General features: G+C 54.2%; 9 protein-coding genes across 9 annotated transcripts; 6 read left to right on the forward strand and 3 right to left on the reverse strand.

The window, feature by feature from the left end:
• Positions 1 to 678: 678 nt before the first annotated feature.
• Positions 679 to 1,088, forward strand: N657DRAFT_564744 (autophagy protein 12; the record flags this gene model as incomplete). The annotated part of the gene is made up of 2 exons (XM_062788307.1): positions 679 to 963; positions 1,026 to 1,088. The coding sequence occupies 2 exons, from the start codon at positions 679 to 681 to the stop codon at positions 1,086 to 1,088; spliced, it is 348 nt and encodes a 115-aa protein (XP_062651016.1).
• Positions 1,050 to 2,621, reverse strand: N657DRAFT_641204 (uncharacterized protein). Its single transcript, XM_062792100.1, has 2 exons — positions 1,984 to 2,621; positions 1,050 to 1,901 (listed from the first exon to the last, which is right to left on the reverse strand). The coding sequence occupies exons 1-2, from the start codon at positions 2,398 to 2,400 to the stop codon at positions 1,290 to 1,292; spliced, it is 1,029 nt and encodes a 342-aa protein (XP_062651017.1). The 5' UTR covers positions 2,401 to 2,621; the 3' UTR covers positions 1,050 to 1,289.
• A 1,619-nt stretch (positions 2,622 to 4,240) lies between these two features.
• On the forward strand, positions 4,241 to 5,004 carry N657DRAFT_631104 (uncharacterized protein; the record flags this gene model as incomplete). The annotated part of the gene is made up of 2 exons (XM_062791033.1): positions 4,241 to 4,418; positions 4,499 to 5,004. The coding sequence occupies 2 exons, from the start codon at positions 4,241 to 4,243 to the stop codon at positions 5,002 to 5,004; spliced, it is 684 nt and encodes a 227-aa protein (XP_062651018.1).
• Positions 5,005 to 8,533: 3,529 nt separating this feature from the next.
• N657DRAFT_565949 (ubiquitin-conjugating enzyme) lies at positions 8,534 to 9,612 on the forward strand (the record flags this gene model as incomplete). Its single annotated transcript, XM_062788393.1, has 6 exons — positions 8,534 to 8,577; positions 8,708 to 8,748; positions 8,894 to 8,926; positions 8,995 to 9,109; positions 9,226 to 9,407; positions 9,467 to 9,612. 6 exons carry the CDS (start codon positions 8,534 to 8,536, stop codon positions 9,610 to 9,612), a joined length of 561 nt encoding a protein of 186 aa, XP_062651019.1.
• A 47-nt stretch (positions 9,613 to 9,659) lies between these two features.
• On the reverse strand, positions 9,660 to 11,469 carry N657DRAFT_641208 (DUF572-domain-containing protein). Its single transcript, XM_062792101.1, has one exon. It carries the CDS (start codon positions 11,224 to 11,226, stop codon positions 10,120 to 10,122), a length of 1,107 nt encoding a protein of 368 aa, XP_062651020.1. The 5' UTR covers positions 11,227 to 11,469; the 3' UTR covers positions 9,660 to 10,119.
• Positions 11,470 to 12,098: 629 nt separating this feature from the next.
• On the forward strand, positions 12,099 to 14,412 carry N657DRAFT_631107 (glycoside hydrolase family 43 protein; the record flags this gene model as incomplete). The annotated part of the gene is made up of 10 exons (XM_062791034.1): positions 12,099 to 12,391; positions 12,451 to 12,556; positions 12,620 to 12,762; positions 12,822 to 12,906; positions 12,959 to 13,019; positions 13,060 to 13,179; positions 13,230 to 13,278; positions 13,336 to 13,515; positions 13,583 to 14,241; positions 14,309 to 14,412. The coding sequence occupies 10 exons, from the start codon at positions 12,099 to 12,101 to the stop codon at positions 14,410 to 14,412; spliced, it is 1,800 nt and encodes a 599-aa protein (XP_062651021.1).
• A 227-nt stretch (positions 14,413 to 14,639) lies between these two features.
• On the reverse strand, positions 14,640 to 16,378 carry N657DRAFT_564986 (cytochrome P450; the record flags this gene model as incomplete). The annotated part of the gene is made up of 3 exons (XM_062788327.1): positions 14,640 to 14,811; positions 14,864 to 16,089; positions 16,148 to 16,378. The coding sequence occupies 3 exons, from the start codon at positions 16,376 to 16,378 to the stop codon at positions 14,640 to 14,642; spliced, it is 1,629 nt and encodes a 542-aa protein (XP_062651022.1).
• Positions 16,379 to 17,313: 935 nt separating this feature from the next.
• Positions 17,314 to 19,752, forward strand: N657DRAFT_653533 (uncharacterized protein; the record flags this gene model as incomplete). The annotated part of the gene is made up of 9 exons (XM_062794414.1): positions 17,314 to 17,359; positions 17,418 to 17,527; positions 17,680 to 17,760; positions 17,819 to 17,924; positions 17,981 to 18,239; positions 18,297 to 18,342; positions 18,393 to 18,760; positions 18,806 to 19,155; positions 19,211 to 19,752. 9 exons carry the CDS (start codon positions 17,314 to 17,316, stop codon positions 19,750 to 19,752), a joined length of 1,908 nt encoding a protein of 635 aa, XP_062651023.1.
• A 693-nt stretch (positions 19,753 to 20,445) lies between these two features.
• Positions 20,446 to 21,675, forward strand: N657DRAFT_653534 (glycoside hydrolase family 43 protein; the record flags this gene model as incomplete). Its single annotated transcript, XM_062794415.1, has 4 exons — positions 20,446 to 20,805; positions 20,861 to 21,017; positions 21,067 to 21,098; positions 21,160 to 21,675. 4 exons carry the CDS (start codon positions 20,446 to 20,448, stop codon positions 21,673 to 21,675), a joined length of 1,065 nt encoding a protein of 354 aa, XP_062651024.1.
• Between the last annotated feature and the right edge of the window lie 1,131 nt (positions 21,676 to 22,806).

Here is a 22,806-nt window from a genome sequence, read left to right on the forward strand (position 1 = left end):
CGAGTATGTATTGAACAATCGCCTCCTCTTCGATCTTCGTCAAATTCGAACGGCCGTGATAGCTGTCGGACTTCGCGATCTTTCCCTTCATTCTATCTGCAATTGTCGACTTGGGGACATTGTATATCTCTGCGGCGCGTCGGATACTCAAGCGCGGTGTTGATCGAATCGCATTGATCGCGAGAAGAACTCGGTTTTCTGGGAAGCTGTCGGACATTGTTGTGGTAGAGAAAACGCGTGTTGAAGTTGGGTGGTTATGGTGGGGGAAAATGTGTCCGAGTCAATGGGGTGTCCGAGTCAATGGTGGATCACGTTAATGATAATGATATTTACCCAGGTGAGCCAATTCTTAAACTCTGGCAGGGGTTCCAGGAGCCATCACAGCACCGCACCACGGGCAGCCAATCGGGCCCTTAGCGGGGCCTTTTCAGCGGCTCTCCACTGGCCGCGACGAACCTCTGGAAGACCGAAGTGCCAGCAAACTTGAACCATATCGGCACATCTTCTTCCATTGGCAACGGAACACTGAAACCAACCCACCAACCCACAAATTAGCCTCATTCCCCTCGAGTGTCAAACGAAGGAAACCAATCCATAATGGCATCCTCACCTGCGGACGCCTCCGCGCCTGCCTCCCCTGTTCTCGAAGGGCTGGACTCTCCAGATCTCCCGTTGACCATGACGGCATCCACCATGTTGATGACACTACCACGTGATGCCACCGCCGCTCTAGCTGCCGCCGGGGGCTTTGCGCAGGAAAAGATTGTTGTACGCTTTAAACCCGTTGGCTCCGCGCCCCCGATTCGACGTGACTTGGTCAAGGTCGCGAGCGCCCAGAAGTTCGAATCCGTTGTGGCCTACCTCAGGAAGACGCTCAAAGTCGGCGAGGCCGAGAGCGTGTTTTTGTATGTCAACAGCACATTCGCACCGTCGTTGGACGAGGTCGTGGGTAATCTGTGGAGGGTAGGTTCATCTGGCTCTTTGGATCCTCCGGGTGGGATTCGCTTGATGTTGACATCTCGCAGTGCTTCAAGGATTCTCACGACCACCTCAACGTCTCATATTCAATAACGCCAGCGTTTGGGTAGGAGCTCGCTACATTAATTGAGGTGAAGCTCTGCAGAGACGCCAACTGTTCAAGGACATCTCCCTGCCATAGCTGCTCGCTATCGACAAGGATGGTATCCGCTACTATGCAATCAAAGTTATGCGCCGACGCCGACTTGCTATACACCATCACAACCCTTAACCCAGATATACGCCCCAAAATGCAACTCTTCGCTGATGCTTCAGACCCCGTTGACGGCCTCGACGAACCGGTTCAGCTCCTCCTCCTTCATTGAGTACGTGTGCTCAGGGGCAGGATACTGCCGGCTCTTAACTTCCTCCCGGTACGTCTCGATCGCCCGGAAACTCTCAGCCCAGACGTTGCCGTACTGCTTGGCGAATTTGGGAATGCGCCGCCCAGGAGGGAAGTTGCCCGTCATGTCGACCTGGACCAGCACCTGACCCGAACATCCATTGCCGGCGCCTATCCCAATGGTCGGAATTGACAGCTTCTGCGTGATGAGGGCCGCGACCTCGGGGGGCACGGCCTCGATGACGACGGCAAAGCACCCGGCCTCCTGGACCGCCAGAGCGTCCTCGAGCACCTTCATTGCTCCGGCAGCTGTTTTACCTTGCACGCGAAATCCGCCCAGGGCATTCTGACGCTGCGGAGTCAAGCCCACGTGGCCGAGGACAGGGATCCCGACCGAGGTGATCTTCTCAATCGTGGGGACTACCTCCTTGCCGCCCTCCAACTTCACGCCCTGCACGCGGCCTTCCTTGACAAAGCGGATTGCCGTCTCAAGTGCTTGTGCAGGCCCGATCTCATACGAGCCCATGGGCATGTCGCCAACCTAGTGGAGGAGAAAAGAGTGTCGGTAACCGACGGCGGGAGGAAATAAGACACGAGAAAACAAAAAGAGGGAGCGAACGTACAGTGAAGGCAGCCTTGGTGGCGCGCGCGACGGACCGGCAGTGCAGCAGCATCTCCTCCACCAACACTTCGCTCGTGTCCTCCATGCCCAGGGCGACCATGGCCAGGCTGTCGCCGACCAGGATAATGTCCATGCCGGCAGCGTCGGCGACGTGGGCGCTGGGGAAGTCATGGGCCGTAATCATGGTGATGGGGTCGCCCTTCTTGTGCATCTCCTTCAGCATGGGCAGGGTGACCTTTTTCCGGGGGTTGGCTGGAGGCGTACCCATGGGCGAGTGGGAGCTCCATCTGGTCTGTTGTTGTTGTGGGTGGTGGTGGTGGTTGGGGGCGAGTGAGAAGGCTGATAGAAATGTGGACACTGCGAATTGTGATGGTCGCGTGCCCCTGGAGAGCGACCTGGCTACTGAGGAAAGGTACATGGATACTTTGTATTGTGTGTTGTTGCACAGTGACTTGCAGGGGTATGACGCAGATGGAAACCCGAAAGAAGTTGAGATGAAAATTGCTGAAGAAGTAATCCGCTTGCGCTTGAGAGAGGAAAAAGAGGGAACGACCGGGACCCGATTGTTGTGGCGAATTTTTGGCGACTTTTATCCACCAAGTCATGATGGTTTTTGCTGCGTACAATTGAGTATCTTTGAGGATCTGGTTGGAGATTTCCATATTGGTGGTCACTTCAAAACGCAATGCCGTTCGGCTGATCGGGTTTGTGCTGGACGGCGCTCCGCATGCTTCGGCGAGAGCTGATTGGGCCGCGGGATTGACATGGGGCTTTTCAAGGAACCGAGGCAACTCATGGAAACTCTCTTTCATTGATCTCACTGTTGACTGGGAAGTTGTTAAGTTCAACAAAGGCGGACAACATCTAATATTCATGTAAACGAAACTTTCCCTGGGCCTGGGGTACGTGCTTCAGCTAACTGCAGGGCCTCGCCTGGTCTTGGGGTTGCACGCTTGCGATTTTATAAGGGTGGTTGAAGACTCAATGTGGGAATGTCCACGCTCCCGCGTCTCCTTCGGGGCGGGGGCCGGGACTTGAAGAGCACTGACCATCGGGGCAAGCCCAACCTGGAACCCAGGCAGGCGACAAAAAAATCAACCTCCAAAACAACAACTACCACACTCATCGACCATCAACCACACACTCAAATAGCTGCAAATACGATACATGTAAATGCTCTTGATTACCGGTCAATTCCCTAAATAATCTCGAGTAGTTCTGAAAGCGTTAGGGAGTCCTATTGGATCGCTTTATTAATACTTCGTAGTCAACCAGCGTCCCACTCTCGCCTTAAACTCTCGAAACTACCCGTCCCAAGAGAGCTCATCTAAAGGGACAAGCTCCAGCGAATAGAATAATTTAGAGAGAAATCTAATTTCGAATTGCCATATATGTATCATGAGGAGCTGCTATTCTAAGCGCGTGCTGTGTGGTGGTGACTGTCTTGCGTTACCACTTTTTCTGTTCCTGGGGGTCCTGAGTATCTGACTCTCGGCACTGCATTTCATCTACTGGGCAGCTCCAAGGCAACCAAAACCAGCCTCTCGACACCTACCTTTGGCGTAGAAGCCTCACCTACCTTTGGCGTAGAAGCCTCCTCCATCTTTATTGCTGGTGCACATGTACTGCTTCTGGGACAGCCCTCATTCTTGTGCGCGACCCGCATCTACCTTAACCCTGAGCGACGTCAAACGGAAGCGGTAACTGACCAGTTTGGCAGGGACCACCTTAAGTCGTCAACAGTGAAAGAAGCGGAATCCCTCAGGTCCGGGCGACAATCTCTCCAGCAGCCTCCAGAACAACGAGTAGCACACTATAATGGCGCTCCATCGGCCCCCGGCAAAGGTGCAAATCGTCCGCGTTTGCATGGTCCTTGAAACTGCTTATCATTCCTCCGAACCGTGAACGAGCAACTTCAAGTTGCTGACGCGAGATATGGTACGTTCGGATCCGTGCCGCTTATTCCCCTTTCGAGCTTCCCGGGGACAGAATGACTTTCTCTCTATTCCGATTCGGATCAAATAAATGACTGATATCCATCATCGTTGGATTGTTGAGCAGCCGCTTGAAGGCCGCTAGAATATTATACTTTCCCAGTGTATCCGACACTCACACTGTACTGGGACGAGTGCATGCGTCAAGTCTCGCAATAGACTCAAACGGTCGAGATCGCGCCAATTTGGCAAGCTTGGAAGGAGAGGGCAGCCCAGAATGGTCTTCTCGAGACCGCGGGCAACCTGGACTGCGAATTGGAGAGAATGAATACGCTGAAGACGGATCTTGAGGCGATCCGAAGTGCTCTTCGATGCGAGATCAACGGGCAGTCCCGTCCATACCTGGGGAATTTGAAGATCTTGGACTTTCCCGACGAGATTCTCCTTGGCATCTTCGAGCTCGTGGAATGCTCCGACCACCCACATCTCGGTTACCGCCCTGGTAGTCGAGAGGACATCAGAAGATCCGCCTGGTATGTCGGCGGTTTTGTGACGTGAGCTCGTATTTTATTGTCCGTCTAGTACGTGTCGGAGTCAACGAGCCATCGCTTGCTCCCTTGAAGGAGATCTCTCGTCATCCCACCATCGGCAAGGGCGTCCGCACCGTTCGACTCAACCTTCATCTATACAACTACTCTTTCACCGATTTCGATTGGTTCCTTTCATACCACACCGCTGAAGTGAAAAAGCAAGTCGACTTGTGGAATCGAGCGAAGCTGTGGAAATTATGGAGCACAACAATGCATGAGCAGCCCGCAGCCGAGATGATTGCAAACGGAAGGGCAGTCATCTCTACGCTCCGTCGACTTGCGTCTGCAGATTCCGATGACGTCGAATACTCTGAGGCCGAGAAGTATGGTCGAGCACGCCTGGACGGGATGCGCCTCCCTGGCAACGGCAAGCCGATGCCGGACAACGTGGGATCAAGGGTCATTGTAGCGGTTGGTGCAGACGTCAAATGGAATTGGGAGAGGGGAGTTCCGATACACGAACCAGCATTGCCCACTCGGCATCCATGGAAGGGATGATGGCCGGTGGGAGGGACCTGAATCCTTTAGATATGGAGCTTTGCACAAAGACTGCCTCAGGCCCTCGGCGAGAGAGTTCCGTCTGCTGTTTTTGACAGCTCTCCAGTTTCCTTGGTAGCTACTGGCACTTTGTAGTCGCTGGTTTGTTGTCTTTAGCCTCTAGGGCTTCAGAGCGCTTCTAGACTGAAATAATGCGAACTATGAGACCGGATGTATCAATAGCTACGCTAGGCCCAGGTGCTCCGTGCTGTCGAGACTTCAGGGAAGTTTTGCCTACTGATATGTGCCCAAAGGATATGGTGTTAGGGGCGAGAGTAAGTATTAAATGCATCGTTCTGATGACAGCTGTCGGCCAAAACGCGGTGGATAATGGTCCTTTCTGGCATAACTGCGCACATCTAGCCCTAATCGTGTCAAGCGCATTGATGAGCACTTGCGATACGAAACATCCTTCAAGGGTTGTACTTTATCTGCGTAGTGTCACATGGTTTGTACATGTTCGCAAGTCAGGCGCCTGCTGTGGTATTCGGATAGTCCGGGGACATACAGAGTACCGTACTTAGGTAAGGTACATCTCATAGATCATTGCGCATATACGGATTACAGTGGGTTCCAAATGTCTGTTATCACCCCACCCACTTTACACGTCTCCACGACGCGTCCAGCTGTTTGAAAGCCAACAGCCACGATTCCACGGAGACATGCTTTATGGAAGCCTTTTCAGACAGTGAACTTCTTTGAGTGCCCGGGAGCAGCCCAGAAATCTGTCAAATTGAGTTCTGTTTCTTCTCCTCCAAGTTGCCTGAGTGCCTCCCTGACCTTATGTAACAGCTGTGTATTACCCCTGACCAGGGTAAGGCACCGGCAACGCAGTTTCCGAGTTTCAAGTGCCATCACTTCTAACACCACCACCAATCTCGAATTTTCACATCACCACAACTTCCCCAAAATGGCACTCAATTTAGACCAATTTTGCGGTGCGGTCGCAGCTGGAGTTAGCCAACGTACCATGACAGCCTCGTTCGGCGTGTCGCATGTCGTTGTGTCCGAGACTATTCAACGCTTTATAACTACTACAACCTTCGATTCCAAGACAAGGATCGGTCGGCCTCGGGTTCTTACTCGACGAGATAAACGGTATATTGTCTAGGCAGCCAAGCGCAATGCCCGGCTTACATTCAAACAGCTCCTCAAGGTCCTAGACCGGAAGGTGTCAAGAACGACAGTCCGTCATGTTTACCGCGAGTACAACTACCGAAAATGGAGAGCACTAAAGCGAATACCACTTATAATCGAGGTGGGAGAGGACCGGTATACCATTGTATGTCATGCGTTGGAGAATATCGAAACTCTCCTTCGTATAAGTTGATTGATAGTTTCTCCTATTCAATGTGTTTTCTAATATAACTATTGCTAGACTTTGTTCAGCGACGGATCATCTTGCTAAATTTTTACGAGTAGTTCAACTGCATGGGTCTTTCGAGTAACTCGCAGAAGTGGAAGCCAGACTTTGTCAATCTTCAAAATCATGTCAAGGGCAAAATATCTATCATGGTATAGGGTGGCATCTGGAAGGGCGGAAGGACTGACCTGGTCATCATGGAGCGTGACTACAAGCCTCCCCAGAAGGGAGGCTACAGTTCTTGGAGCTACCAAAAGGCTCTGAGAAAAGGTCTCTTGCCAGTATATCAGGGACAAGGCATTCCAGCAAGACAATGCAAAGATTCACAGGTCCAAGTCATCAACAGAGTGGCTCCTTGACCATGCAATTGAGGTCTTAGAAGACTGGCCCGCCCACTTAACCCAATTGAGCATGTTTGGGCTCCGTTGAAGCGGAAAGTCAAGGAGCAATACCATGATATATGGGAACTGAGAAAAAGCAAGCTGGATGTAGCCGAGTTTACGCGTGTTCTCCAGGAGTGTTGGTAGGCGATTGATCAGGCTGACATCGACCGTCTAATCGATTCAATTATATGTTGGCTAGCTACAGTTTAGAAAAGCTAGAGGTTAGTTGTCACGAATTAACTAACAGCAGGCCGCATGCCAGAAGGCCATATGCGGGGCGCAAGGAACGCCCAAGCCAATTACTTAAGCAAGCAAGGCAGACCAGTCAGGATGAAGCTAGTGTGCTATAACGCCAAGACAGACGAGCACATTGCAGCATACAAGGTGCTCGGAGCGATCGAGGGCATAGCACTGCGAGCACTCAAGTGCTCGAGGGTGCTCGACCCTCGAGTACAGAGAGCACTCGAAGAATCGTGTCAGTATATAGTCACTCGTTCTGGAAGACTCTGGGAGTTCTCAGTAAGCAACTCAAGTGTAAGATTGTCAGTACCTTGGACATTGCTTGTTGTGAACCCTTTGGCTTCACCGAACCTCACCCCGTTGTCAAATTAAACCTTCAGGAGTCCCTTTCAGAAGTTGGGGTTTCGAGATTCGTCACAATATCCGAGATTGCGCGATGCGTGTCAGGTTTTTGATCGGACAACCGAAATTTTACAGTTCAATATTAACACTGCCAGCTCTGCAGCTTCTGCATGCTCTGTATTGTAAGCGCTTCTTCCTGTGATACCGTGGATACGTGGCTGTTGGACTTCCAAAAAAACCTCACGGCCTGATGAATCTATGAACAGAAAATAATTCGTACAGTGCGAGTCCATCTGGCTCCGGGGCAGTATTCCCGTGACCAGGCCAGCACCGGCGCAGTCAAAGAGAACTTGCCTATACCACTAAATTGCGTCGTCACCTGGCCCGCAGGGCGTTTGAATTACCGGATCGTGGTGGAATACGGATCCGTTACATACACCGCCGAAGGTCCGTAGGCAGCTTACTAGAGCTAGGTTGACCGACCTGACAACCTCCTGGCACTCAGCATTGGTACAGCTTTTACCTCAGCCTGAAAGCAGTGAAAAGAAGCCACTGTCTCAATACCTACTTTTGGGAGACTGGGATATTGTTCAGGCTACACATAAACCTGGAACTGCTGGTGTAGCGAGGTCCAGCCTGAAACGCCGGGACTGTATGGTAACAGCTGTCTCCAATCGCTGGCTGGTGGTGGAGCTTACCCCCGTTCTTCAACGTTATCACCCTAAGCCGGGGGCCCATTGCCAGCCTATCATCCGCCTGTGCCGGCTCTCAGGCGTGGCGGGACCGGGACCCTTCGGTTCGCATAGGTAAGCATCCATGGATAACGTCGACTACCCACTGCTCATGTGCCAGCTGTTCTCCTTGGAAAGATGTTCAACTTCAATTACTGGCCAAGGCACGAACGGCGACGCATCTCGTCAGGTACCAATCTTGGACACGGATTTTAAGTCAACTGATCAACCCCTCATCTGCTCTTTAAGGGTGCCGATCCGGCTTTCCCAGTTGTTTCCCCACCTTCGGAACTACAACGCCCACCTTCAACCGCCACCGCCGCCCACGGATCGGTCGCACCTCATCACTCGCCGCTGCCAACCTCAGCATATTCGAGCAGACGTCTTCCTAAGCACAGCCAAAAGCGAGCCACATACTCAGATTCCCAAAAATGGCCTCTCCACGCCGTCGTATCGAGACAGATGTAAGTCTCCGGTCACGGTGCCAGCTCGGTGCCCGACTGCTACTGAAGTGCTGGATATCGACTCACGCGGGAACTTAGGTCATGAAGATGTAGGCCTGCCGCGCGCTGAGAGACTCATTCATCCCGCACTGACCGTTGCAGGCTCATGAGCGACTACGAGGTGACTCTGGTTAATGATAACAGTATGCCCACGCCCTAGACATTCACTTCGCCTAAGTTGGGCGCATGGCTAATGGAACGCCTCTGCAGTGTGAGCTCCCGACGACTGCCACTACACTGTCTGTAACGGCCGGACGCTGACGCAAAGGAACGCTCGACGTAGGCAAGAGTTCTTCGTGCGCTTCAAGGGTCCCGCGGAAAGTCAGTAGCCTTTTTCCCTCCCTTCCGATCGAGCGAGACGCTGTACTTACATGCTCTTCGAAACACAGCTCCATTCGAAGGCGGCGTTTGGAAGGTTCACGTTGAATTGCCAGATCAGTACCCTTACAAGTCCCCGAGCATCGGCTTCGTGAACCGGATCTTTCACCCGAACATCGATGAACTGTAAGTAGGGAAAAGGAGGAAAGTGCAAGAGGGGGCATTTCAAAACACCGAGACGGTGACCGAGGCAGAAATATACATGCATGGGGATGCGACGACTAAGACGCTTGAACCCACAGGTCCGGATCTGTCTGCCTGGACGTCATCAACCAGACCTGGTCGCCCATGTACGACATGATCAACATCTTCGAGGTCTTCCTCCCACAACTGCTCCGCTACCCGAACCCATCCGACCCCCTGAACGGCGAGGCCGCGGCTCTGTTGCTGAGGGACCCCAAGAACTATGAGATCAAGGTCAAGGGTGGGTTCCTCCTCTCCGCTTCGAAAACACAGGAGGAAGTACTGATGGAGGACGAACAGACTATGTGCAGAGGTACGCCACCAAGGGCGCTGCGGACGAGGCCGGCGCCGAGAGCGAGGACGACGACGACCTCTCCTCGGTGGGCAGCTACAACGACGACGATGAGGAGGAAGCCCAGCCGGCCGGCGAGATGGACGATGTATGATGAGTCTGGGGAGGGAGGGAGGGAGGGGTTTTAGGAGGGAAGAGGAACCTTTTCATTCACAGGCACTGGGCTTAATGGGTTTGGACGGAGTTGTATACGGCAGGCTTTGGTTTTCTTTCCCTCTTTCGATTTTGCCTGGGCTTCCTATCCACTCCACTCCCATTTCTTTGCCATCCTGGAGTATACGGTTGAGCGGCCTGGTTGAGCGGCCTGGTTGAACGGTAGTTTGGCGTGATTTGGCGGTTTTGCAAATTTCGATACACAATCTTCCAGCAAATGAATTTCAGATACTGGTCACCGCCAGTTGAGACCGGGAGTCCAGGCAAATGGGCGGAACCCCAATCCATGTTGTCACGAAGGCCTGAGGAGTCACTTGGTCAACTGAGCTTCAAGGGATTGGAAGGGGAGGGGGTGCCTCATCGTTAATAAAACCTTGCTCCAATCATTAGTCCCGGGGTATCATCCTGTATCGTTTAGTTATACAAAGTAAGCGTCCAGCCGTCAAGCTCAGTCCGAGTCGTAGTTCACCAAAGCGGTCGTGCCAGCCGTCCCTTTGGGTATGTCCACCTCTTCTGTAGCAGATGGTGACGTGTCTGGTGTCTCTTCCGCCACTCTTTTCCTCTTGAGACCCGGCAGCCGCACAGGTCTCTTGGGGTTGCTCTCCCTGCTGCCAAAATTCAAAAACGGGTCTTTCGCAGCGCGTGTGTTGCTGACGATCTCCGAGACAAGGTTGTCGCGCGTTCGTGATGCCGCAATCTCCGATTTGAGTCGGCCAGGCCGCTTAGTCAAGGCCCCATCGTCATCTGTCTTATCCGGCCTGTTTGACCCATTGTCGAACAGCGGTCGTGTCAGAGCCTTAACCACCCCAGAAACCGCGTCAACATCCAAACTGCCAAATTCAATCAACTTCGCCCTTTCCGTATCTTCTTCCCTCTCCGGAAGCAACTCGATTCCCAGCCCCATCCGCTTCTTCAAGTCCTCCGCCTTGGCCGCCTCCTTCTCCCTCGCATGCCTCCCAACCCGAAACGCCTTCCTCAACCGCTGATTCAGCGCGTACGGATCATCCCACTGCCGATCGGCCACGTCCTGTAATTCCCCTAACCTCTGGGTCGCCCCGACGAGCCGCTCCCGGTCGGAAATCGTCTTCTCCAACCTACCAAACGCACTCTCCCTCTGCTCGGCCCGTTCCCGCTCCGTGGTGATCACGAACCCGCCCCCAACCAAACTCTCGTCTTCGTCCTTATCCCCGCCGTACTCCCTCCTCCTGGCGCCGGAGACAACCACAAACTCGCTGTTCTTGGGATCCGTCCGCATCTCGATCTCGCCCCCGCACGCGGCGTGCTTGAGCGTGAAGGACCAGATGGGCGTGCTGTGGTAGCTGCCGGCGCGCCGCTTCTCGGCGTTGAAGCGTACGCCCTGGCCGATGGGCGTCGGCTGCGGGCAGTGCGCGCACCAGACGGCGAAGGGCATCTCGAAGCGCACGACGAGGATGCCCTGCGAGGCGAGCTTGGCGGCGCGCGAGCCGAGCGGGTGCTTCTTGTGCAAGCGGTTGCCCGACGTCACGGTGCCGGCGGCGTCGGGCGGGATGTACCGCCCCATATTGAAGCCTTGCATTTTGTCGGTTTGTGGGCGCTAGTATGGCGACGGGTGGGGGGCGATGATTTCGGCTGTGAGTCTCGAAGTGTTACGATGGCGTATAGTCGGCTCGGCGGCGTCGTGGGATGTTGTTTGTGAAAATGGGAAGTGCTGGGATTATGGGCGATGCTTAGATAGGTACCTCCGTATGGGTCCGCCTGAGGCGGTCGCGCCTGGAAATGTCGTTTTTTGGGTTTGGTGTTGGATTCTTCTCAAGGTGGCAGACTGCTGTCCTGGCTGCGCGTCTGGGACATGGTGGGGACAGGCGGGGCTAAGTAACCCTAACCCTTTCGTACCAATGAATTGGAGTGACGACGTGCACGATTACCACAGTAAAACTACGACGTTTTGTTACACGACGGTTCCACAAATGCCTCGACGGATCATGATTCCTCATTGCTCCCGCCATCAAAAGTTGCTTCATGCCATACACCTCAGGAGGATGGTGTTTCCTTGCGATGCAATGGCCACTGCCAACCACGCCGTCTATCAGGAACCGGGGGAGGTGTTGAAGATACCTTATTCAGCCTATTGACCTTTGACCTTCTCCTCACGCAGGAAGAATGCAGGTCCACAACGACGCTCGAAATACCCAAGATCGGCGAGGGATGCCTCATACGGCCGTGCCAGTTGCCTAGACCTTCCGTTTATTTCAGCCCGGACTCAGCCATCTTGCCCTGTATGTTCCTTTCATCCGGGGATGCAACCTGCTTGAACACAACTTCTGCGGGCCTTCTACCAGGTTCTCGGTGCATGGCCATCGAATATATGGTGATGGGTGAAGCCAACTTCTGTTGCCGACCTCAAGATGTGTCAGAGCATAACATGATAGATCAATCAATTCCGACATCATGTTCCTAACCACCCTCCTTCTCTGTCTCTCGGAGTGGGTGTCCGCCTCGCGTGGACATGACCGTAACTCGACCATTGTCAACCCCATATTTCCCGGATTCTACCCGGACCCGAGCTGTATCTACCTCCCGGAGCGCGAACACACCTTCTTCTGCGCCTCATCGAGCTTTAATGCCTTCCCTGGCATCCCCATTCACGCCAGCAAAGACCTGCAGAACTGGAAGTTGATCGGACATGTGCTGAACCGCAGGGAGCAGCTTCCTCGTCTGGCCGAGACCAACCGGTCGACGAGGTAATGGATCAATCTGTGGTCCAGTTGCATTGGAGACACTCCTGACTGACTTCTGGCAGCGGCATCTGGGCACCTACCCTCCGATTCCATGATGAAACTTTCTGGCTCGTCACTACGCTTGTAGATGACGACCGGCCGCAGAAGGACTCCTCCAGATTGGATAACGTAAGACAAGAACAAATTCCCGTTGAGCTATCAAAGTCTCACACCTGACTCGATGTACGTTAGATCATCTTCAAGGGCAAGGATCCGTACAATCCCAAGTCATGGTCGAATGCTGTCCACTTCAATTTTACTGGCTATGACCCGGAACCGTTCTGGGACGAGGACGGCAAGGCGTACATCACCGGTGCCCATGCCTGGCAGGTTGGGTGAGTTGTGTATTGTCTTGTTCATCTTCTGCCTCGTCCGGCGCTGACGCTGGTCGCAGCCCATACATCGAACAGGCCGAAGTGGACTTGGACACAGGAAAAGTTGGTGATTGGCAGATCATTTGGAATGGAACTGGCGGTTTGGTACGGCCTCACCCCCTACGTTTCCGTGCTCTGTGTTGACATTGAGACGCAGGCACCTGAAGGTCCGCATATCTACCGCAAAGATGGATGGTACTATTTGTTAGCTGCCGAAGGTAAGAGTAGATGTCCAACTTGCGGCACATCTTTGACCAGACTCAGGGGGCACTGGGTTGAACCACATGGTGACAATGGCCCGGTCAAAGAAAATATCCGGTCCTTACGAGGCCAACCCCAGAAATCCTGTCCTGACCAACGCCAACACTACGAGTTACTGTAAGAGTGGTCAACTTTAAGGATGGCAAAAGATTCTCACTGTTATACAGTCCAGACTGTCGGCCATTCCGATCTGTTCCAGGACGGCAATGGGAACTGGTAAGACGCCAACCCACTCCAGCCAAGTCGCAAGCTGACGGAAGTACGAATACAAAGGTGGGCTGTCGCGCTCTCGACTCGCTCCGGACCCGAATACCTGCACTACCCCATGGGCCGGGAGACTGTCATGACGGCAATGAGCTGGCCCAAGGGCGAGTTTCCCATATTCACCCCCATCAGCGGCGAGATCAGTGGTTGGCCGATACGCCATGAGCAAGAGGACATTCGCGGAGTGGGGTGAGTCAAGCGCTACATCTGGGCTCCTACACGAACCCATGTCCTAACTGACCGTCTTCACCTCCAGTCCCTACGCCAACTCCGACGATCCCGAGCATCTAACCTTTCCCCCTTCCACTCCCCTCCCAGCGCATCTCACCCACTGGCGCTACCCGATCCCGTCCTCATACACCCCTTCCCCCCCCGAGAAGCCCAACACCCTGCGCTTAACCCCCTCCCGCATCAACCTGACCGCCCTCAACGGCAACTACGCCGGCGCGGAAGGCCAGACGTTCATTTCCCGCCGCCAGCAGCACACCCTCTTCGCCTACTCGGTGACGCTCGACTTCTCCCCCACCCAGCGCGACGAGGAGGCCGGCGTGACCGCCTTTTTGACACAGAACCACCACCTCGACATGGGCGTCATCTTGCTCCCCCGCGGAAGCGCCACCGCCTCGTCCATCCCCGGCCTCCCCGCGGACTTGTCAAACTCAACAACAGGCGGGATTTCAGACGATGGAATGGTCCCGCACGTGCGCTTCCGCGGCGAGTCGTACGTGCCCGTGCCGAAGCCGGCTATCTTTCCCTTGCCAGAGTCATGGCGGCGAAAAGGAGGTAAGTTGGCGCTCGAGATCCGGGCGTGCAACGCCAGCCATTATGTGTTCAGCGTGGGTCCCGCGGGGAAGAGGTCCGAGATGAGGGTTGTGATGGAGGTTTCTAACGAACCTGTTAGCTGGGGTTTTACTGGTAAGTCAACCCTTTTAGTCAGGAAAAGGTGCGATCGAGAGTGGGCCCAGGCTGACGATGCGAACAGGGACATTGCTAGGGATATATGCGACGAGTAATGGAGGGAATGGCACGACGCCGGCCTACTTCTCGGATTGGCGGTATACACCGGTGGAGCAGTTCCGCGATTAGGGGTCGTTGAAGGGAATAACCGGGGAGTCAAATGGGGTGGTAGACCGGACAGCCAACTCCTTGTTGACGATGTAGTGCCCGAGTGCAATACTTGCCGTGACCGCCCTCCCTACAAGTGACCATCAAGGACGCAAACGGGGTGTCTCTTCAATCTTCATTAAGTGATCCGAATTGTTTATAGATCCGCAGGCGGCATTCCCGGAAGCCATCTCGGCACATTCACTGCTCTACAGCGCACCCTTCCGCCTCCTAATCTCGATTTTGACCTGCACCGGCGGTATGATGGTCGACCCAAGCCACATCCCCTTCGGCCTCTCAGGCAACGATTTGATCTCGTAGTTCCGCAGCAGATATGCCAAAATCATCTTGAGCTCATGTGCGACAAAGAACCGCCCGGGGCTGTTCGCCTCGTCAGTGCCATTGCCAACTTCAGTTCGAGAGTCGAACGTACCATGCATGCCTCCCGTGACTGAACGGCAAGTACTCGGCACTCGTGGTAACCATACCCAACCGCTTGATCCTCATGGCCTCCTCGGCATTCGTCTTCTCCGTCGACGGCCTGGCCTCATACTTCTCCCGCTGGCGCGAGAACCGCCAGGCATCGTACTTATCCGGCTCCTCGTACAGCTCGGGATCGTGATGCGTTCCCGCAAGATCCAGCATCAAAAACGCACCATACGGCGCATGCCACCCCTCGACTGTATTAGTCAGGCCCTCGGGCGCGACCACCTTTCGGTGGGTGAGCGCCCTGGCAAAGTGGCTTAGTCGCATGCTCTCCTTGATGGCGCTGTCGGTGCGGTGGAGGCGGGCCAGGCCGTTTTTGGTCCAGGCGCCAAATTCTTCGGCAAAGACGCGCGCCGTCTCTTCGCGGATGGTTTCGAGGTACCTTAAGGAGGGGTCCGAGGAGACAAGATCGAGAATCAGGTTGAAGCCTGTCATGACGGTCGTGTGGATGGCGGCGAACTCGACCGGGAGGATGCGCTTGGAGATCATCTCTGCGTTGAGTTCGGCGTCGAGGCCCTCGGTTTTGGCCTGCCGGATCAGCCAGGTGATCATGTCTTCTGGGGGCTCGTAGGCCGGCTCAACGCCCGAGGCCTTGCGCGCCATGTCGTTGAGGCGCTGCTCGATGACGGGCTTGGCGTTGAGGTACGATTTTCGCCAGTGCCACCAGTTTGCGAAGATGAAGAATGGGGCGACGAGCGGCTGGAATATGCGAGGGAACATGTCCAAGAAAAAGCTGTTGCGGACAACGTCGTCGGCGAATGCGACTTGACTGTTGAGAAATTCTTGGTTTCGGCACAGGGGGGCGCCGACGATGATTCGGTTTGTCACCCGTGGGACGATACCCAGCCAGGCCTCCCAGAGATTCACAGACTTCCAATTCTCGGTATCAGTTCCAAGTGTGGCGTCTATTGCCCCATGAACTTCCTCTTGCGTGCCGGGTATGAGGCCGGCAAGATTGCGAGCCAGGTGCTTGTGAATTGTTTGGATTGGGAACTCGTCGTCGTCACCAAAGAACTGGTAATCGTTGTACAGGGTATCCCGGTGGGCTTCCTTAGCGGAAAGAACGCGGTCGGGAAGCTCGAGCATCCAGGCTGTCTGGGACCGGGGAACGACGATTTCTTGCGGGCGACTCGGGGCCGAGGGTACAACGAAGGCGCGGTCATGTTTCGAGTACTTCGAGGGTGAATGTCAGTTACTGCCTGGAAGGGCAGCACTTGGGGATTTAACACACGTTCTCATAGCCCTCGGCGACCCAAGAGTTGTAGCGCGAGACATAGTAGAACCAATTCTGGAGGGTACCGAGGAGGCCACCGCCGCAGCCGACGCGGGGTAGAGATCTGGTGTAGCGGGGTTTCCACGTGAAGTCGGCGATGAAAGTGCTGACCGTGAGGACAATGACTGCCGCAGCGATACGGCCTGGAGTCAGCGACTCAAGGGCATGAGAGGTTATGCTTAAAACCATGGTCACGGACAAGTTTCAGACTGGTTGCTGGCTGGTGCCTTGTGTAACTCGAGCTCGCTGAGGCGATGCTTGCCGTATCGAAAGGCCCTGGCATACGCCGGACGTTGCGGAATGCTTCGAGTCAGCCAGCAGGCCATGGAAGACATGGAAGTAGGCACGATGCCGCATCTTGGTTGCCTTCCTGCCGTTCCGAAGCAGACTGGCCGATGAGGTGAGCTTTGAAACACGAGGCTGAGCTGCTGACATGCAGGGGGACTGCTAACAATGGAAGGTTACGTTAGTGGTTCAGAATTCAACGTTGGCATCGATGAGTGGGTCCGGCACTTTAGCGGGCCCAGCAACCCGACCGAGCGAGCAGGCAGGAGGCGTCCGACTCACCGAGGTACTATCCGGATCAACCACGCCGACCTTGGGAGTTAGTTCGCAAAGGATTGGGTATTTATCAATCGTTGAGGCCGTATGGATTTCCGTTTTGGCTGTGGATATAACTTGAGGTACTGTAGTTACGACAGTCGAAATCGTTGGGGAGCTGACCTCGGGTCGGATGATCTGTGCTTAAGGGACTGCGGTAGCTGCGAGCAATGTCCACAGATTCTGGAGAGCGCCAACCTAATGGGAACCTAAGACGCAATTGACTGGAACCTGTCCAGACCGAGAATGATGCTTGAATGCAGTGATAACATTCATTGGGAGGTATCAAGCCTTTCTTAGCGTCGATGAGCGATTGTGGGGTTGGGCCTGAAGATTGGAGACCACCCTTTTCAACTATCACACGGCTTGCTGCCTGGAGCTCTTTCCTTTGTTGCTTGGGCAGAAGAACCATTGCCATCGAGCGGATCCCCACCCAGACGCAAATCACAGTTTCTGAACCAACTCTGGATTGCTTCAATGATAAAGTAGTTGGTCTCTGCATGACCAGTTGACCACAGCCTGCCATGTCAACCTTCAACGGGCTCGTGGCTGAGTTTCCCGACATCAGAGGTAAAAGCCCTCCGGATTGGGTTGTTGACCATGGCTCTGTGCTAACCAGACATGGCAGTCGACTTCTTCCGCTCGCAACCAGAACATCGCCCTCCGTTGGCGTGCTTTTTGAGCCATATCCACAGCGATCACCTCGCCGGTTTGGAGAATCTTCGGTCGCCATTGTACGTACGAGCTCGATATCTCCCTCTTCCCCACCCCATCCCCAACTCCTTTCCCCCCTTCCGGAGAAAAGACCAGTGGCTCGCTCTTTACTCTCTGACATGCTGCATAGTGTCTACTGCTCTGTTGCTACGAGGGAGATGCTCCTGCGTCTCGAGAGGTACCCTTGCCGCATCAACTATGCTAACGGCATCTTGGAGGCTCGCATCCAGAGGTACCGTCATCTCAAGACTTTGCTTGTGAGGGAGCATCAGCTTCACACATCATGCTCCTTTCTGCAGCTGACCATGCTTTTAGAAACCCGTGCCCTTGGATACGCCTACTGTTCTCGAGCTCGAACCCGGAAACAACCTTCAGGTCACCCTTTTCGATAGCAACCACTGCCCGGGCGCCGTCATGTTCTGTAAGCATTCGCACCTCTACGAGCCCTGCCATGCATACTCATGTTTTCACTTCAAGTATTTGAGGGCCAAGACAAGGCTGTGCTCTACACTGGCGATATCAGGAGCGAGCCGTGGTTTGTCAATGCGATTGCCAGATCACCATCCTTGATCGAGTATTCCACGGGTCTCAAGACGCTCGACACCATCTATCTCGACACGTCATTTACTGATGATATCGACTTTCCTACCAAGTCTGAAGGCATCACCGAGCTGCTCCGGAAGGTCTCGCGATACCCACCCAATACCATCTTTCATTTCCAGGCGTGGACGTACGGGTATGTGCCATTCAGAGCGAAACCACGCTCACCAGCGCCCATTCTAACTGCTTCCAGCTACGAGGATGTATGGCTTGCCCTTTCAAAATCCCTGGGCTCCAAGGTGGGCATCCTTTATTTCCCATTACGAACCTGGCTGATCGCAATACTTAGATCCACGTCGACAAATATAAAATGGACATGTTTCGCTCTCTTGTTGCCATGAACCCGGACAACAAGTTTGCGCCCTCGTATCACCTCACCCCCGAAGCCCCTGGCTTGGTCGGGTTCATGTTTGGCAACACCTATCATGCCGGCTGCTTGACACTGGACGAGTCTGTCCGGCTCCACAGCTGCGAGAAAGGGAACTATTGTGCCACTGTGAGGAACTCTCGAGTTGTGTGGATCCGACCCATCATCACTCGTCTTCCGGATGGCCAGGATGTTGCTGAGATTGGGGTTGGAGGAGGAGGGGAGGACTTGGAGAGAGAGGCGGAGTTGGATTATCTCTGCGCGGATGAAGTGGTCTCACTCCTTGCCGTGTAAGTTCAAGCATATCCTCTCTTTGGCGCCTTCTAACTGGCCAGGCTCGGTGATGTCGATGGTATCTCTAAGGACATACGAGATAAACTTGGTCAGTTTCTCCTCAGCGCCATTGCTACCGGTCGGAAAGTCCCACTCAATCTGGAAATGGCGGCCTTCGGGGAGAACAAGGAGACCGACCTTATCAGTGGCTTGCAGGCCATAACCAGCAAGCTCAAGAACCGCAGTAGGCAGCAATCAACGAGCAATTTCGACGAGCACGCTCTTCCAATTGTTGTCACCTTCCCATATTCGCGCCATTCATCCTACCGCGAGCTTTGCGACCTCGTCAGGGTATTCAAACCCAGAGATGTGTGGCCATGCACCGTGGATATAACGAGGTGGCTTAATGAAGGTTTGAAGCATTGCCAGAAGCGGGGTTGTATTAACATATTGACGGAGATTGCCAGGTATTACCATACGACGTCTCTTCGCTGAGTATTGCTCTGGAGATGACTTTCGGCATGATGGTTTCATGAGGGAACGGTTCGGGGACGTGGTGATTAAGGCGGTCAATAACATCGACAGCCAGGTTACCGTCTCCTCCGCAGGAAATGTTGCCCACCTTTCGCAGGGTTCGACAACCGAGCCTGAGCCGATTCACCACAGCCAGCAGCAGACTTCAACAACCGTTGACTGCCAACCCCGAGTTGTCGACGATACAGAGATCGATCTTCACGAACTGGAAGTCCGTCCAGACGATTCCCAGACCCAGGAATTTGACAGATATGAGCCCACCGACGGCGGCGGAGGTCTCGAAGGTTTGTACCCGACAAGCCTCCTCCACTCGCAAGACTCGACCTTGTCGGAGACGGGTCTCGAAACTCGCTTTCATGCATTCAAATCCATCCTCGAAAATGCTCAGGGCAGGGCTGGGGGACAGATCAGTCTATTGTCGACAACAGACAATCACTCGACGCTTGAGACCGAGCTCACATACTTGCGGCATTGAAGACTGCTAAAGACAAAGACCCCCAGTGTCATGCCAGACATCCGAGGATTCTCCCATGGTGAAGGCGAGGTTAAGCTCCTCTTCGAACGTCCCCCTCCTGACTGGTCTTACCTCGGCCACATTTTCGACGTGGTCACCATTCGCTCAGGCTTTCAACTGCCGATCCCCGCCATGACCCCTGGCGTGGGCCTGATCTTGGTCGGATACAACGTCTCCTCGCCGGAAAGCTTAATTGTTCCACAAATCCGTTGCCATATCCGACCTCGCCAAGGTCGGTGATGAAGCTTCTGTATGAACACCCAGCTCGGTTGCGATGGAACCACCAAAAGCTCGCATGTTATTGCGACACAACCACCCTGGTCCGGTGACCTCAGTCAATTTGGCCAGTATGCGCACAAATAAAATGTCGAGATCAAGCAGAGACTTGCACGCGCCTCGGGGCAGTTAAAGCCTAAATGCAACCCAACCTTGGAGAAGCGATTGTGGGGAAGCCTGCCCAAACAGCGGAAAGGCATCTGAGGTTCGGGTAGCACTCGATGATGGCGGCCTTGAAAATGTATAAGTTGCTGCCGTCTGCAATGACCTGGTAGCCAGACCATATTTCCTCCCGGTAGCTGTGCAGTGAAACACACGTTTCTGGTCCCAGCCGCCGCGCCTACCCGGACAACCAGTGCTTTAGGTAACAGGTCCATGATGGTATGGACATGTTCCGGAACACTCCGAGGCCTCGCGGCTCTCCTTTCATCCTGGACCTGTCTTGTCCTTGGATATGCCATCGACGTCGGGGGGCATAGCAGTGTATTGTCTGGGCGTGCCGACCCCAATCTAGCCGGCTACCTAGGAGTGTTCTTCCTCGGAGCCGACCCCTTCGTCTACTTCTATCTCAGCAATGGCAACGACCCTCTCTCGTTCAAAGCTTTGAACAGGGGCTCGCCGATCATCAGGCCGACGAAAGGGACCGGAGGCGTCCGGGACCCAACCGTCATTCCCGGAGGTGGGAGTGAAGCTGGAACGAAATGGTACATCATAGGAACAGACCTAGACATTGGGAAGGTAGGTTGGGCTTTGGGCCGTCGTCGTCGTCACCGCCATCCTGACACCATGGCAGACATCGTGGGATGCAGCACAGCGGACCGGGTCGAGGGGGATCTTTGTCTGGGAGAGCACGGATCTCATCAACTGGGGCAACGAGAGGCTTGTGATTGTGGAAGATGCCACCGCTGGCATGGTCTGGGCTCCGGAAGCGATATGGGATCCTGCGAAAGGCACGCCATCAAGCTGTCAGGAACAAGCATGCGAGGCTGACTGTAACAGGGCAATACCTCGTCCACTGGGCATCCAAGTTTGTAAGGCAGCATCACAACAACGAATGGTCACCCGGGAATGACACCACTCAACTGATTCTAGTACGGAACCTCCGATCCCGGCCATACTGGCTCGCCGTCCAACACCCGCATTCGCTACGCCTACACAAGCGACTTTAAGACATTCACTACGCCTCAGACCCTCATCGACAAATCCCCAACCAACATCATCGACCTAACCTTCCTCCCACTCAACGGCGCCAGCTCAAATTCTTTTCTCCGCTTCATGAAGGACGAAACGCGCAAGACAGTCTTCGTTGAGGTCTCCAGTACAGGCCTCTTCGGCACGTGGACCAGACCCGGAGGGGATTCAGCCATCATTCAGAAAGGAGTTGAAGGCCCGGCGGCGTACTGGGATAATACGGTGCCAGGAAAGGTACATTTGCTGCTGGACTTTTATGGGGAGGATGGGTACAGGCCCTACGAGAGCTCCGATCCGGCGAGTAACAGCGCATGGACAGCAAGCAACAGGGCAGCGTTTCCGAGAAACCTGAGACACGGAAGCGTGTTGCCTGTTGACCGCAAGGCTTATGAGGCGTTGAGGGCGCGGTGGGGGTGAGGGGATTGCATGGTCTCCGAGGCCAAGGACCACAAGCTTCGAGTTCGCCGTTCCATCGACGAGTACCAGGGTTTGAATTATCAGCAGGGCAGCTACAAACTTTATGGCTCCGTTCTTGGTCGGGCTGCCACTGAGAGAATGGGAAAAATCCCCGTCCGGCTCAACACCAGGACCGCTTTCCGGCGAAATACGAGACTCTTGACACTGCCGGAGTGATCTCTCCATCAAAATCCAGTTTAGCCTGAGGCTGTGCCTTCTTTTTCTCACAGTGACAGGTCCTATTTTCGTAGGGTCGTTCAACTGCGCAAGCAAACAGAACCGACCAATGGCATTACACGATATCCGCCCTTCCAGGAGATGATGGTCCGGCGAAGCCCCCATTCGCTTCATGTCAGGGGTCTCAAAACAAAACACCGCCAGCACATCGATTGAGTTAACAAGATCTGAAATTATGACTACCACCTAACCTAACCTAACCTAGGGCGACCTGCTATCGCCGCAACACCCAAATCAGGCGCCCAAGTAACGTTGCAGGTGGCCAGGGCTGTTCCCCCCATTACCGGGTATCTCGTATATCCGTGCATCCAGTTGTGTAGATGACATTCTTGAAGCAGCGGGAAAGAAAAGGGTGGGTTACCAAAAAAAAATGTATGACAAAGGTAAGAATGAGAGAAAATGAAAAAAACAACCCGTCCAGCCCAATCCTGTCCCGACCCAGTCCACCCGGGGATATCACTCTGCGTTGTGCACTTTATGCCTTGCCTGCCTTCCAACCGGAAAATGTAATGTGATCATGGGAGGGCGACAAAAGAGAGGAAGAAAGTAATAAATGTAGGCCTCAGACCGCCCCTGACATAGTGCACGGCCAACCCCAACGTCAACCAAAGCGAACAACACCCCAACACTGCCCCGTTCGCAGCCCATCTCTTCATCCCTCCGTTTCAATGCGTCCCGACTGACTGATTTTGTGTGTTCGACATTGGCAGACAGGGTATTTTTGCCCTTTTCACCCGGCCAAAGCACCTGGCCGACCACCCATGCGAAAACCCACCAGCTCACTCCAGACGACGGCATCAACCACCACCACAACAGCAATCAAATGCAATCATCATATAACTCCCCCAGTTCCCG

The sequence above is a fragment of the Parathielavia appendiculata genome (genome assembly GCF_033297405.1).
Source record: "Parathielavia appendiculata strain CBS 731.68 unplaced genomic scaffold N657scaffold_2, whole genome shotgun sequence".
NCBI lineage: Eukaryota > Fungi > Ascomycota > Sordariomycetes > Sordariales > Chaetomiaceae > Parathielavia > Parathielavia appendiculata.